The sequence below is a fragment of the Uloborus diversus genome, chromosome 5, assembly GCF_026930045.1.
Source record: "Uloborus diversus isolate 005 chromosome 5, Udiv.v.3.1, whole genome shotgun sequence".
Classification (NCBI taxonomy): domain Eukaryota; kingdom Metazoa; phylum Arthropoda; class Arachnida; order Araneae; family Uloboridae; genus Uloborus; species Uloborus diversus.
Genome location: NC_072735.1, coordinates 125,668,962 through 125,684,858, shown reverse-complemented (window position 1 = coordinate 125,684,858; position 15,897 = coordinate 125,668,962). Strand labels below are relative to the sequence as shown.

The window sequence follows — 15,897 nt, the reverse complement described above, 5'->3', positions numbered from 1 at the left end:
GTGAAAAAACAACAATTAAATAAGTTTAGTATTGCTCAACATTGTTGGGATTCGAATCACTCTTTTGATTTTAACTCTTATCAGATTATCCAAAAATGCCCCAATTCATCAGATCTTGACTTTTGGGAATCCTTTCATATTTTGAGGAACAGTTCTAACTTAGTTAACGATCTTAGTTCAGTTCCATATTTTTCTAACATTTGGCTCCCATATCTTTAATACTCCCCTTTTTTCCCACTCATTTTTATCTATCTTCCTTTGTTTATTTTTACCTTTTTGTCTTGATTGACACCCCCCCCCCAATTTTCTTCTATTTATCTTTATTTTTCCTTTTTTCGAATATTTTTTGTTTCTGTTTATTTTATTTCTTGGTTTTCCATTCTGCTTTTCCTTTCTTGCGGTTCACGGTTACTGACAATTTCTTTTCTTTTTGTTTAAGCTTCGGCTTATTCCTTGTCCAATTGAATTCTTTCTTTCTGGGTTCGTACCTAAGAGAAAGCTCCTGGCCTTTGCTTGCATTCCTATTGGTTCCTGATCGGTTTATAACTTTGTCATTGGTGTTTGGCTAATCCGCTGTTTTTATCTTTTAAGCTGCATGCTTATCTGCTCTTGGCTTTTGTCGGATGTCTTTTCATCCATAAGCTCATTATTTTTTGCAATGAAAAAGAAACACGTGTCTGCTGTAATTTACAAATTTGTGCTTCTACTTACGTTGTTTGTTCTGACTTTATTAAATATAATGGTTGTTTGTTTTATCACAGCTAATTAGCAGCTGTGTTGTTGTAAACTTTTTTTGAAAAGGCATTGGTAAGCACTTTCCTCCGCTCATGATTTAATAAACAATAATATTATATATCTGCGAAATGAACTTAGAACTGCAAAAGGATAGTAAGGGTGAGGAAAAAATAAGATCGCTTCAGATAGGTTTACCAACTTCAAAATTATCACCACTTAGCATCTGGCGTTGAACCTTTATAATGACTTGATTAGAAAATATTCTCATCATTTTGCCAGCTTGTCAATATTTGCGTTTTTATGGTGCGGTGTGATGTTCAACTGTTATTTTGGGAGAAAATTATATGGGTTTTGATTTTTCGATGCTAACAAGGATGATTAACTTTAAATAACTCTTTTAAATAACTTTTAACTCTTTTAATTACCGTTTTTTTTTCTTTAGATGTCTACATTTTGCAAAATGCAATCTTTTAACATCCGATATGAAAATCATATTTTGTTCTTTTTTCAAGCTAACTTCGCTTTATTAGGATGCAAATAAATGTAAAGTCTCTTTATTTCTGTTAGAACTCTCATTTCAAGTTTTTAAAGCAAAATTCCATTTTCTGTTAGGAGTCAAAAATTAAAATGCTGAATAGATGGTTTATTTTATTTATTTATTTTTTAAATTTATTTTTTATTTATTTTTTATTTTTTTGCGTCAACTGTGTCCACAGATATTAATGAAATGTTTATCATAGGACTCTAAAATGCAATTTTAAAATAATTTTATCAAAACTATTCCTTTTACAAGCCGTTTTTATGCTTTTGATGCCTTCACTTTGAGAATTGCGATCTCTTTGCATCCGCTATGGGAATCCGATTTTTCGAATTTTTGATGATTATTACGCTTTGTTAAGAGGTAAATAATTAAAATATCTTTTTATTTTTGTTAAAATCACAGAATTTATAAGTTTTAAACGAAATTCTGTGCTTTGTAAGAGTGTCTTGGGTCAAAAAGTTAAATGCTGAACCCTATTCTGAATTTATTTCATTTATTTATTTTTTTGTTACAATTATTTTAAATAATGTACAGAAATATTTCTAGTATAATTTAGCATAATGTAGAATGGTAGGTAAATATTGATACTTGAGAGAGCGATGCCCCCCCCCCCCCGCCAAATATCAGAAAAACACTCCAGAATGCTTTTCTCGACATAAAAGAGAAAAATACTCAACTTTAAGTTTAATTGATGCAGTTTGTGCCATCTCTAAATTCTAAAATTTCGTTTAAAAAATTTAAAAAAAAAATTTTTTTTTTTTTTTTTGCGAAATTTTTTGATTTTTTACAAAATTAATTCATTTTTCACAAAATTATTTGATTTTTCACAAAAAACGGACCCTGTGAATAATCCTGGACAGACCCCTGATGACATAACCATAGCAACAAAGAAAAAAAAAATAATTTCATTCTTCAGCTCAATCATAGTTTGGCTTGCTTTAGAATTGCGGTTATGTTCTCATAGCTCTCATAATGCTTGTAAAAACTTCGAACAAACTTCATCTTAAGCAAAAAATTCCAAGCTTTTGAGTGACCTAAAATTTAAAATGGTGCATTGATATATTTCTCCCCTATGTTATCAAATTTAAGTGAAAAATGAGCTTAAAACTGGAATAGAAAAAGAACACAAATGAATTTTTGTTAAAATGCTTAAAGTTTCTCATCCCCATGTAGCAAACTAATTTTGTGATACATATCAAGAAAATCATCAGAACAGTCTTGGCCCTATGCACATAAGTCTTACATCCAGGCAGATTTTCTGCTTTATTATTAGTAGAGATTTTCATCTTTGGTTCCCAATGAAAATAAAGCTCAAACAAAATCAAGTTCCAGCTTTGTACTATTTGTGTAGAATCAATAATGGGTTTCTCCAAAAATCTGAAAAGCTCATTTTTGTAGACACTGCGATTTATCTTCCCACTGCAGTGTATCCTAGAACTCCTTTGGAGGACAGGCCGACTTATCCAACATTTTAGTTCCAAGACAGCTTTGGATCCAGTCGTGTTTCTTGTATTTTTAAATACATAATAATATTCGTTGGTTGCTATGTCGTAAAACAATTGATAATAAGTTGATTAAATCTTTGTTTAAGGTAAATCTAGAAAGTTAACTAGGTTCACAAATTAAACAAAAGAGTATCGGTACATGTTTTACTTTAGTGAAACTCATTTTCAAATCTCAATTGTTTCTCGTTTGTTTTAGTTACATCTTCTTCATTTACAGAATAAGATAGTCAAATATCAATCAGGCAACATATCTAAAGCTCGGGCACCAGTTTTCTTCAACAAGGCTTTTTTACAAATACTAATGTTGTCCCTCGGCTGTTTTGGAACCAAGATGTTGTAACAGCTCCTTTTATATAGTGGCCTTAGTGTATCCCACCAGCGTCAAAGAATACTATCATAGCCTATGATGGCTTTATAGTGCTGTAACTGGAAGGCTTTGAAGGTAAAGAGCTATCAGAGATAAGGATGGAAATAAGGGAAATGATCTGGAAGGAAAAGAATGAGAATGGACAAAATGTCAGCCATTGCATTGAAAACTAAATGTATTCAGTGCATAACAATAGCTGCCAATAGGTTTCCAAACTAATTTCGATCTTCCTAAGGGAAAATAACTTTTTCAGCATTTTCCTCTTCCTCAACACCTCAGCGTACGGCCTAAAGCCAAAAAAAATTTTTGGGGACTGCCCCAAATCCTTAACTTTCTCTTAACATAATCAAATGCATATTAGATTTATTGTGCTATATACCGGGTGATTATAAAAAAACTTTGCCAACATCTGCACTTCTGGCGTCCGTTCTATTTAACCGATCAAGATGATATTTCAAATATAGTTCTTTTGAGATATGCGCTCGAGATTCTGTGAATGGCAACACAGTGGCCCTCGCGGTTACAGTTACAGTGACAGAAACTCGAAGTTTTCAAATGGCAAGGCCTACTTTTTACCATCGCAAAATGTTCAGCGCATGCGAAAACCCTAAATAGCGTTGAAACGGTACCGATATGTCTAAAAACGGACGTGTTCTGCAAACACAAAAAAGAGTTCTGAAAACCGGCCAATAAAACACGATCTGGGCGCACGCAATAAATTTGCATGTGACAGAGTCAAGAAACCAATCACAGAACGCGTTCGCCAGATATTCAGCATAGGTAACCTATAAAATACCAAGCGGGTATGCGAAGTCGTCATTCGGGAACTCACACATGCTGACGATATGAGTCTTCCGAGGAAAGTTCGCGGTTAATTGATCAAACTCTATTACCAAAATGGGATGAACGCTGCGGAAGCCTTGCGTGTGTATCGCCGCAATCATCGACAACGACGCGGCCCATGTACTCTGCAAGCTCTGCGTGATTTAGTGCGGAAATTCGAAGATACAGGCTGCACCTGTGACAAACAGCGCTCCGGACGACCAACTGTTTCTGAGGACGTTGTCATGGAAGTGCACCATACAGTGACTACAGGACACACAGACACCACAAGAGGCATAGCGCGCGTGTTGGATATTCCGAACTCAACGGTCCGCAAGCTCTTGCGCTCGGTACTTCACATGTTTCCCTATCGGTTCCAGCGCGTCCAGATGTTGGAGCCGGGTGACCCACAACAACGTCTGGACTTCGCAAATGAATTTTTGTTACGATATGATGCGAATAACGATTGGCCACTTCGTATACTATGGACGGACGAGGCGCATTTTACCTTAAATGGCAGCATTAACACAAAGAATTGTGTGCACTGGGGAGAGACGAATCCTCATGCTGTGGTGCCAGTACCATTATATGACGCCAAAGTGACTGCGTGGTGCGGCATTACAGCTACATTTGTTCTGGGCCCGTTCTTCTTTGAGGAAACGACCCCGACTTGGCCTTGCAACATGTTCTGTAACGGGCCGTCGGTATGCAGCCATGCTGGAAAATTATGTCTTACCGGAGTTGCGTCGGCTGAATGCACTCAATGATTGTTTGGATGCAAGATGGCGCACCTCCACATATAGCGAGGTCAGTTAAAAGGCTCCTGGATCAGCATTTTGGTGATCGCATCATCTCACGCCATTATCCTTTTCTGTGGCCTACGCGATCCCCAGATCTGGCACCTATGGATTTCTGGTTTTGGGGCTATCTCAAATCCAGAGTTTATCTGTGCAATCCTCAAACATTGTCGGACTTAAAGGATTCTATACGGCGTGAGATTGGAAACATCCCTCGTACCATGTTGCGTGCAGCGACATTGTCCACCGTCTCCCGCATGCAATACGTAATTGGCTGTGATGGCACTCATGTGGAAAATGTTTAAAATTAATGAAGATTTTTTTTTCTCTATGTGTTCTCATCATTGAGCAGTGTCTTGTCTCTGTCGTATGCATTATTCCTCCGTGCGCCTTGAAGAACTGTTTGTATGTGTATAACACGTCGGTTTTCGGACATATCGGTACCGTTTCAACGCTATTTAGGGTTTTCGCATGTGTTGAACATTTTGCGATGGTAAAAAGTAGCCGTTGCCATTCGAAAACTTCGAGTTTCTGTCACTGTAACTGTAACCGCGAGGGCCACTGTGTTGCCATTCACAGAATCTCGAGCGCATATCTCAAAAGAACTATATTTGAAATATCATCTTGATCGGTTAAATAGAACGGACGCTAGAAGTGCAGATGTTGGCAAAGTTTTTTTATAATCACCCGGTATATATATGTGTGTGTGTATATAGGGTAACGGCATTGGTAACAGACAAGGATGGGTCCAGTAACAGAGCCATAAGTTTGGATTTCAATAATAAGAACTTTAGTCGGGTAAAACTGATCTTGCTGGGGTGCATGTTGTTATCAGAATGAATTTTCTGAGCCAGTTGGTATTTACAAGGCAGTGGTAGAAGGTGATGAACAGCCAACATGAGGTCAGCTGGTGTTGTTTCCTGTTCATTTGAATTTAATAAAACTTTAGTTCTAAAAGTAAAGAACTTTGGCACATTTTGAAGAGAAAATAGGAATTTTGTCCATTACTCATCCTTTCTTCATCCTATCTGTGATTGGGTATCATCGTTTTTTAATGTCTGTTACTGAGGTTCGAACCATTTTTTGAAATGAGCTAATAAAAACAGAATTCACTAATTCAGAGGATCCAGAAGCAGCCAAACAGAAGATGAGATGTTGTTGCATCAGAATTGGTTTAAAAGTCTTAAATACGTTGAAAAGCGCAGAAAATCGAGTTAACAATATATTAAGTATGTCTGTTACTGGTGCGGTTATCCTGTATATTTGTCATTTAACTATGCATAGAAATAATTATTGGTAATTTTATTGAATATTAGTTTTAAAAGTACATTAACCTCTCCATTTTTTAATTAGGTGGTGGAGCTATAGAAATGGAACTGTCCAAATTTTTGAGGGACTATTCCAGAACTATTAAAGGAAAAGAGCAATTAATTATTGGAACTGTGGCTAAAGCATTGGAAGTGATCCCAAGGCAGCTCTGTGATAATGCTGGATTTGACTCCACAAATATTTTGAATATGTTGAGACAAAAACATGCAACTGGTAATTATATATTTATCTTTCTCTTTATTTCATTCCTCAGGCATAGAGATGTAAAATTTCCGTAATTTTTGAAGTTGTGGTAAAAAATCAGTTTTTTACCTATTTTTTTTTCTGGAAAAATTGGAAAAAAAAATTAGAAAAATTGATTTTTTTATGAATAAAAATAGGGTTTCTTAATAGCTCAGTATTTCTTGGAACATATAAAAGGTTAAGCATTAAAAAATATATGCAATCCACACATCTTTTTCTGCTTGACAGAAATACTCATAAAGGTAAGTTTAATTAGAAAAAAAAAAAACTTTTTGTTTTATAACTGAGAGCATTCTTGGTCAATCACCAGAAATAAGTCAAATTGTCATTCAACTAGTAATATTTGGTAAGATGTGTCTAATCATAACAATTACATTTTCTATTTTGGATTGCCTTTGAAACTTGAAATAATAATTGTAATTTTTGACTTTCAAACATGATTGATATTGTTTGAAAGAAAACTAAGTATGATTTCCCTTCTTTACAATGCAACTTTTCTATCTGAAAATGAAAGCTTTTGAGTTTTGATTTTTTCCAATCCAGTCTAAGTCCAAATCAAAAATACGTTGGTTTTTCTTTTACATTCCAACAGAAACCCCAAACCGAAACTGCATAATTGTTTCTAAAGCTGAACCAAAACTTAAACTGGAGTTTTCAGCTTATTCATACGGCCGTGCTAAGCACAGTAGTAAAAGTAGTCATACCTGCACTTTTGAACAAAACTGAGTTATTATAACCAAATTTTTCTCTGTTTTGATTTTTACTCAATAAATAAAATGTTTTAGGGTCATTTGATCAAAAATTATTTTTAAAAAAAATCTGAAAAAAAAAGGCATTTGAATCAATTTTATGAAAGAACCAATCTTTAAAACACAATATTTCAGCTTGAGCTCAACTGTAGATCCAACTGTTCTTAGCATGGCAGTATACAGGTACAGGGCGCGACCAAAAAAAAAAAAAACCCTCTGATTGCACCATCGAATGGAAGTAGAGTAATTTCATTTTCATTAGTTTCTTATTTATTTTTGTCTCTCACTTAATTCGAAAATAATTTACAATATATCTCCTAGTTTATCTATTGTTTTTGGTTTATCTTACAATTTTAAGAAAAGACTTGCTTTTTTAAAGTTGTTTATCCAAGTAGAACAACATTTCGTTTGCTTGTTGTGCTTCGGCAAACAGTATTTCATGCAGTATGCCGCTTCAAATGGCTTTTAAAGGATAGTCAATGTCCAGGAACAGCACAAAAACGAACAGTGAAAACATTTCAGTTAATCCTTAGGTCATCCAAAAGTAAGTTTGATGAAAAATCCTTGGGTTTCCACAAGAGAAGTCGTTTGTGAGACGTGGAATTTGACCGATAAATGCGACTAAGGGCAAAAACAGCTTGAACAGAAGCTTTACAAGTTCCAAAAAGTTTAGGTTTTTTTCTGAAGAAAACAAATTTGTATGACTCCAAAGATGCCAGAAATGTTTGATACGGGCCGCATGTCACGCTGGAATACCTTTCACTGATATACCGTTCAGCCAACTCATAACCCCTAGTACGATAGGATTTAAGTTGTAAATTTCCAAGCACTTCAGAAATTGTTAAATGTTGCCAAACTCCAAAGTCAGGCTTGGTCTGTGATGGAATCAACACTAGCGACAAAAAAATCTCGTTTTTTTTTGGTGGATGAGGGCTGCAAAGTCAAAAAGTGGGACATTTTAGAAACTGTTGTACTTTTGTGACCTAAGAGCACTTCAGCACAGCAATGTAGACTAGACATTTCAATTTGACTGGACTCCAGTTCAAACGGCCAAAATGACAAGCAGAGCTAGATAATGTAGACGCACGCGCAGCGGATACATCTGCTGACGTGCGGATACATTCGCCGCGGAGTTGCACGTCATCCGATAATCGTAAAAGTTCTTAAATAAAAGATAAAGATTAGATCAATTGAAGATCAATTTGAAACGAAAAAGAAGTAAAGACAATATCTTTACTTCTAATTCGTTTTAAATTAATATTGATGTTATTTATTTAGATTGTAAAAATTATCACAAGATGTATATGATAACTTACGATGTTTAAACGAAAAGCCGAAGGGCTAAATTTCGTAAGTCAGTCAACAATGTTACATGCTTATACAAGCAGAGATAATATCACACAGTGGAAAGTGCAGAATCAAATATTAATGTGAAGAAATGAACATTGGAAACTTGTTAAAATCTTACCAAAAAATTTATTGGTCCATAATAACTAAAATGAATATAACTAACAAAAATAAGTTCTTAAGAATAAAACCCGGCCATAAGTGGAGGCGGAGTTCGCAACTCCCCAACACCTATCGGACCTAACTCACAAGAGGCTGACGAACACAAAAGAAGAGAGAGAGAACGATTGGAATCGTTCACTATTTATACTTGCCTCATTTGCATATGATTGGGCATCAAAGGATGCCAACCTAAAACTGAAACTTTACACGTGCCGAAAGAGTTGAGAAGTTAATCTAATTTGAATAAAGTTAATTTTATATTACATTACATTAGGAATGAGAACGCGGATAAATATCGTTTACCGATGTCTATCAGTATATAGTACACCTGCGCGTTCGGTGGATGTATTCGCTGCGTGCTCGCACACCTCGTGATAATCGTATAAATTCTTACTGCTTATTTCTAATTTGTTTTAAACTGATATTTTTAATTAATTTGTAAAAGTTATAAATAGATAGTATATACGCAAGCGCGTAAGAAGGATACATTCGCTGTGGGCACGCAAAAAAAAAAAAAAAATGTTTGTTTAAAATTAACATTTCTAATGTAAAATGTAGTATTATTCATAGCTAGATAATATAGACTGCTAAAAGAAGCTTAGTTTTAAAATTTTGAAATTTAGCTTAGGTCTTTGCATCCATAGGCTCACATAATTGGCATGAAAATTAGTTCCTTGTAACCTCAAAGCATATACCTGCAAGTATTTATTTCTTATGATTAATTTTTTTTTTTTGGAATCCGGACACTTCCCCCCCCCCCTCCCTGTTTTTTTTCTTTTTTTTTGTACTTGATAGACAATGATTAGCTTGCAGATACTTTTGAGTTTCGTGCGCAGATACTTTACACTTTTATCTGACTCTGATGACAAGAGGCATTGTTTTTGTCATGATATCATCTTTTGAGTGTACGTTCTACTCATTAGACCTCAATCCCATTTATTACACAGGGTTCGTACGCTCCGGGAATTCCGGGAAAACCGGGAATTGTCAGGGAAAATGACACTGCCAAAAATGTCAGGGAAAAGTCAGGGAGTTTTCAAATTTTGTCCTCCCAAAAATTTTTTTTCCATTTTTTTCCCAAGGAATTAAGTACTATGAGATCTAGTCTTCGTTTTTATTGTGATTTCACGAAAAAAATTGTAAATTTTTATCTAAACCGACGCTGGCACTTAAAAACTGCAATCGAAAAATGAACGTTTTTTTTTCACAACGAAAAATGCGCCAAAAGAGCGAAGATTTTCTTACATGGAGTCAGTGAGGGGAACGCATTTCTTTCTACTGCCTTAAGTTTTAGATGGGTTGCCACAACATTCTGTTCGGTTCAGGGTTCGTACGCTCCGGGAAAACTTGGAATTATCAGGGAAAATGACTTAATCAAAAATGTCAAGGAATTTTCCAAATGTGCCCCCAAAATTTTTCTTTTCCCAATTTTTTCCCAGGGAATTTCGTTTTATAAGATCTAATCTTCATTTTTATCGATGTATTTAAAAAAAATTGTAACAATTTTAAAGCAATGAAAAAAGTGGCGACCCAAAAATCTTCAGCAGCCGCCATTTTTGACTCTCAGTAGTTCCCAAGGGAAAAAAAATCAGGTGAACAGCAATTATGCACAAACTCAACAGGAGAGAAGACAATTTACTGCTTCGGAAGCACAACCTGTAGATGGGAGGGTCGATCGGGGAAAATGTTTTTTTTTTTTTTTTTTTTGTTGATCGGAAAATCATTTCAGCTACGTGTTAAACGTAGTCGCCATCTTTGGTCATTCACAAGATGGAAGTAGATACGATCCAAAAATGCCTAAGTTTCTAAAAACAAAGCAGAATTGGATGTTTTCTTTAATTGAAAACTGATGAAAACAACAAAAAATGGTCTGCAAATTGTTTTTGTATTATTATTTGAAATAATTTTCTTGAGAAATGAAAAATTTTGTTCTTAAAACTTAATCTTATCCTCACTGCCTCGGACGCAAATGTGATAAAAACTTTTCAATGAATTGTAGTATCATGAAGATTTATTATTTTTTAACTGTCTTCATGCAACAAATTAAAAAAAAAAAGTTATTTCTTATTTTTGGGCATAGCCGCCATATTTGGTCATTCCCAAGATGGAAGTACACAAGCCTTTTTCAAGTGCCTAAGTTCCCGAAAACGGCATTGGATGTTAATTGCAATGCAAACTATTGAAAAAAACACAAATTGTGCCCTTTTTTTTCGGATAATTTGTAATTATTTTCTGGAAAAATGCAAAATTTAATCTTCATAACATTTTTTTTGTTTTAATTGATTTAGACTCTTATGTGCTAAATACTGACTATTTTGCTTTTATTGTAGTTTTTTAAGGATTATTAATTATTTATTACTACTTTTATACTACAAATCCAAAAATCTACTTATTATTTTAAATTTTTCACTTTGTCGCCATATTTGATCGTTTGCACAATGGAAGTAGACTTAAACGTCCAGAAACGGAATTGGATGTTTATATCAGCGTGAACTATTGAAAATAACATTAAATGTGCAAAAAGTTATGAATTTTTAAAAATTAACTATTACTTTCTGGAAAAGAAAATTTGAAATTTTAACGTAAGCGTCCTTTAATATGTGAAAAAAAAAAAAAAATTATTTGCATTGGCCTATGATCAACAGATGTTGATTTTTGTTACTATGCATTACATGGTATGCTGATCGATGCAACAAGTTAATCATATTTATACTGAAATTTAGCTTTGCATTTTGCTCAATATGTTTTGTGCAACCTACAAATAAGAAAATAAAAGAAGTATTGTAAACCAAAAGCGGATGCTAAAAGGTTGCTGCAGGACTACAGCAAAATGCTATAATATTACGCGTGACATCAAAGAAACGCTAAAATAAGTTGAAAGTACTCTGTTTTCAACAAATAGTAAACAAATTAAAAAAATTTTGAACAAAATGTTTAAAAAAAACTTAAAATTTTGACAGAGAAAACAAACAAAAAAAAAACCAAGTTTTTTTTTTTTAAATCTAAGGGGAGAAGTTTCAGTTCTTCTGCATCGCTACTTTAAACAATTTTAATTATTTTGAAAATATTACTATTTAAACTTAAATTTTGAATGAAGCGAGTAACCTGGAATTTTCTAAAAAACAACCTGGAAAACCTGGAAAAGTCAGGGAACTTTTTTTAACCAAAAGTGTATGAACCCTGTTACACTGTATGACCTGTTTTAAAATCAAAGGTCTGCCCTAAACTACACATAAGTATGGACTCTCTAAACCAAATGCTTTATAGGGAATAGGATTGATTAAAGGACTTGCGACCCTTGAATGAAAATTTCAATAAGCAGTTGCACATCTGTATTACTTCAAAAGGCGACCAGTTTGAAACTAATTAATTTATTGCTTGCTAATTGTCTCCTCATATTATTTTTTGTGTTTTGTTAATTTATTTTTAATAAAGTTACATGGAAAATTGCTTGCCGTTTTTTTTTTTTTGGTGCACCTTATACGTTTGGTTCGCACAGTCATCAGAAACATAGTTCTGTGATTAAAGTTATGCTTGTTTGTTTTATGAAGAAGGAAAATATATATATAAAGTCTTCACTAAGGATAGTGGTTTAATCTCTTTTGCAAAAAGTATTAAATGTTTTTTGATCTATATGCAGATTATATTATCATACAACTACTTGCATTATCAAAGTTATTTTAACATACAAGGAGGAGGTAGGAAATTGCATCCGAAATAAAGTATAAAAAATTTCTAATCATTTTTTTCGGAAAATTTCAATTAAAACTTCCTGAAATGTAGAAAAAATTCAATTTTTCCTGAGCGGAAATAAGCTCCTTCGGAAAAAAAACCCTTTTATTTCCGAAATTTTCCGTTTTTTCCCCGACTGTTTTCATTTTTACTCAGGCATAATGAAATCCATCGTTTATTAATTCACATGTTTAAAATTCCTTTAAATAATATTTCAATGTTTTATGAGTTAATTCAAAAAGTAAACTTACTGGAAATTTTCAAGCTGTGGAAAAAAAAGTTTTTTCCCATAGAAAATTGGAAAAAAAAAATGGAAAACTTGAATTTTTATCAATTAAAAAGTAGTTTATATTTATATTTTCTTACAAAACTTAGATAGTGCTTAATATTGAAAAATACATGCTACAGTGTTCGCGCTCAACTATCCGTAACCTGGGTCCCAGGGACCCATTAATGAAATAGATTTGGGTCCTTTGGTGGAAAAAATGAGTCCCTTAAATTTTAAACCGAAAATCTTAGTGTGTAAACGAATAATATAAAAATATTTATACTTGGGCGGGGGGGGGGGGGGGAGGCATGAAATAAAATAAATTGGCTATTTTTGACCTAAGTTTTTGTGATTTTATCATTGTAAAATTATTTTCAAATAATACACTTGCAAGACTTAGTTATATGAGAAACTATTTGGTCAGTTACAATGAGATTAACTCAAAATTTACTTTAAAAATGGGTTTTATAAAACAAGTGCCTCTGATTGATCAAGCAAAAAGCACTCCCTTAACCTTTGTTTTCCTGGAAATTCTTCTTAGTGAAAAAAGCAAACAGATCCCCCCCCCCTTCCCAATTATCATTGACAATTACATAATAATAATAATAATAAATCACAAGCGAATGAACCCAACGCAAAAATCGCGATCGCAAAAACGAAACATTTTCTCATATGAGTGAAAATTGCTCATTTGCAATCTTAAATCAGTATATTTGACTTTATTTTGACTTGTTCAAAATATCTGTTTTGGTTTTTGTTCTATTTTTAAAATCGCGCCATTTTCAAAATGGCGCGATCGATTAATACCCGACTTTTGCAAGTCCAAATAAAAATAACCCATCAGAAAGAGATGAATTATTAGAAAAAGCACAAGGTTAAAGTGCATTTGTATAAAATTCAAGTATTCATAAGCAATTTAACAAGAAAAATGTAAAGTTCCGAACTCTTTGTGTTTAGCGCGATCTGGAAAATGTTCGCCATTTTTTTTCTCCCCTCTTTTTATTAGGGATGCAAAGTGATGATTTTCAAAAATAATTCTGGTTACATGAATGCCAAATTGCAATATTTTTACTGTACAATTGTCTTGTATTAATCCTGAAGATTGCATTGAAAACCTCTCTTATTTTTAGTCTTCATTTCTGTTTTTAGGAATTTCCTCAAGATAAAAGTTGAGGGAAAGCTTATTCTTAGAATACAGTACAATGGGCTATTTGTGAACTTGCTCCCTGAGCTCTGCCCAGGAGGTCACTGTAAGCTCCAGTCTTATCACTAAAATTCCATTGACTAGTCCACAATTGGGGTGTGTTTGAATAGCTGATAAACAGATAGGGTCATTTTAGTCCTTTTCTGTTGATTCTCCTGGTCATTTTGAAGCTTAAAAGCATTTACTAAATAGATCTTTAGCATTTTCTCCCATTTTTATTCTGGTTCTTATCTTTTGGGTTTTCTGGGTCCCTGGGACCCGATTTTTCGCGGAAGTTGCGTCCCTTTCCCGCGAATTTGCGTAAAAAACGCGCTATAGCGCGTAAACGCGAACCCTGATGCTATCTACATTATGTCCTTCTTAGAAATGTGCATAAAAGTTTCACTGTTAGAAAAGCCTTTGTTTTCTTAACTGCCAGACTAAAGATTGCTAAGTTCAAACAACCTTTAAATTATCAAAAATAATCCACTCATCATCCAGCAGTTAATATGGAGTAGAGTGTGATTTTTACAAATTGCTAGCAATACTTATGCTTAAGTATTGCTTAATCAAAATATTTCACTAATTAGTATTGATATAAATCTGTACTGTGTACAGTTTTAGTGAGAAGAGTAGCATAAAATACTTTGGTGCACAATGAATTTAAACTATCTGACAGCTTCCATTATCAAAGTTCGTATTTTCATGATAGATAATATTTCCGTGTGTTGGATGCTGAACACAAAACAAATGTTTACACACACACAAAAAAAAAAGAAACATCGGAATGGGAAAATTATAAATTTCTGAATACATTATTTTGTGCAAGATGCTTCAAAAATTTCCAGTTTTCCCTGAATGGAAAAACACTTGTCTGGAGAAAAGCAATTTTTTCCAAAAATTTTTTGTTTTTTCTGTGCCAATCTCTACCCACATCGAATGGAAACATATTTTAATTTACTCATACATTTCCCCTGATTGTCATTATTGATATACTAATGCTGTTTTCAATGTATATTTTGTGTCAATAACAAAAATAGAAAATAATGTTTAGGTATACAGATAAATTAAGTAATCTATCAGCTGCTTGCATTATGAAAATTAGTGTTTTCATGTGAGATACTGAACATAAAAAATATTTAAACAAAAAAAGTATTGGAATATAAGTATTATAAATATCTGAATACATAATTTGTGCTAGAAATTTCAAAATTTCTAATTTTTCCTGAGTAAACCCCCTTCAGGAAAAACACGAAGACAAAATGTTTTCCCTTCTAAGTGTCCAGGTTTTTTTCCCCATTACTTAGAAGTATGTTATTTCCTGATGCAGGTGGAATCTGGTATGGAGTGGATATCAATAATGAAGACATTGCTGATAACTTTGAGGCCTGTGTGTGGGAACCAGCTGTTGTAAAGATCAATGCCCTCACAGCTGCTACAGAAGCGGCATGTTTAATAGTTTCATTAGATGAGACTATCAAGAATCCAAAATCAAACGTTAATCCACCTAGTGGTTTGCCAGGCAGAGGCAGAGGTCGACCATTTTAAGTGTATTTGAACTGGAAAGAGCTGTGAATTCTTTTGTATACTTAAAACATTAATTCCTGGGACTTTTGCACTTTTTGTTTGAAATTCGAAGTGAGATGCATCTCGGTTGGAATAACAAAGCTTGCCTTTAAATTGGTCATTTGTCTAACTACTAAATGTTTTATTTTTTTCAGATGCTTTATGTATGAAATGCTCATCAACTTCATTATATCATAATGAATCAAATAAAGTCTATCAAGTTTCTCATTATCATTTTGTTTCATGTGTCTGTTTCTTTTCTCCTTTCATGTTAACTGACAAATTCTTCTAAGAGTTTCAGTAAGTTACCATGCCTTACCTTCAATCTTCGAGTTGAACTGAACCATTGCTTTGGTCACTTGTTTGGTCAGTGATAATTCTATATTAGCTACCAGATTGTTTGGCACTCTAGGCGTCCTTAGAGGGTTTTCCACCTCCAGCTCAGTCACTTCCTATGTCGGGCTGATGAGTGCTAATAAACACGAAAATACAGTCCTTGGCTGGAATTGACTGAGCTGGCGGTGTATTCCATGGCCTTCTATTAGTGTTGT

General features: G+C 33.7%; 1 protein-coding gene across 1 annotated transcript in view; it reads left to right on the top strand.

The window, feature by feature from the left end:
* The window catches only part of LOC129222105 (T-complex protein 1 subunit eta-like), a 43,761-nt gene extending 28,181 nt beyond the window's left edge, over positions 1-15,580 (top strand). Inside the window, exons 11-12 of the mRNA XM_054856549.1 lie at positions 6,121-6,309; positions 15,111-15,580. Of these exons, the coding sequence (XP_054712524.1) occupies positions 6,121-6,309; positions 15,111-15,328 (407 nt within the window). The 3' untranslated portion in view covers positions 15,329-15,580. The remainder of the gene's footprint in view (positions 1-6,120; positions 6,310-15,110) is intronic.
* Positions 15,581-15,897: the final 317 nt, after the last annotated feature.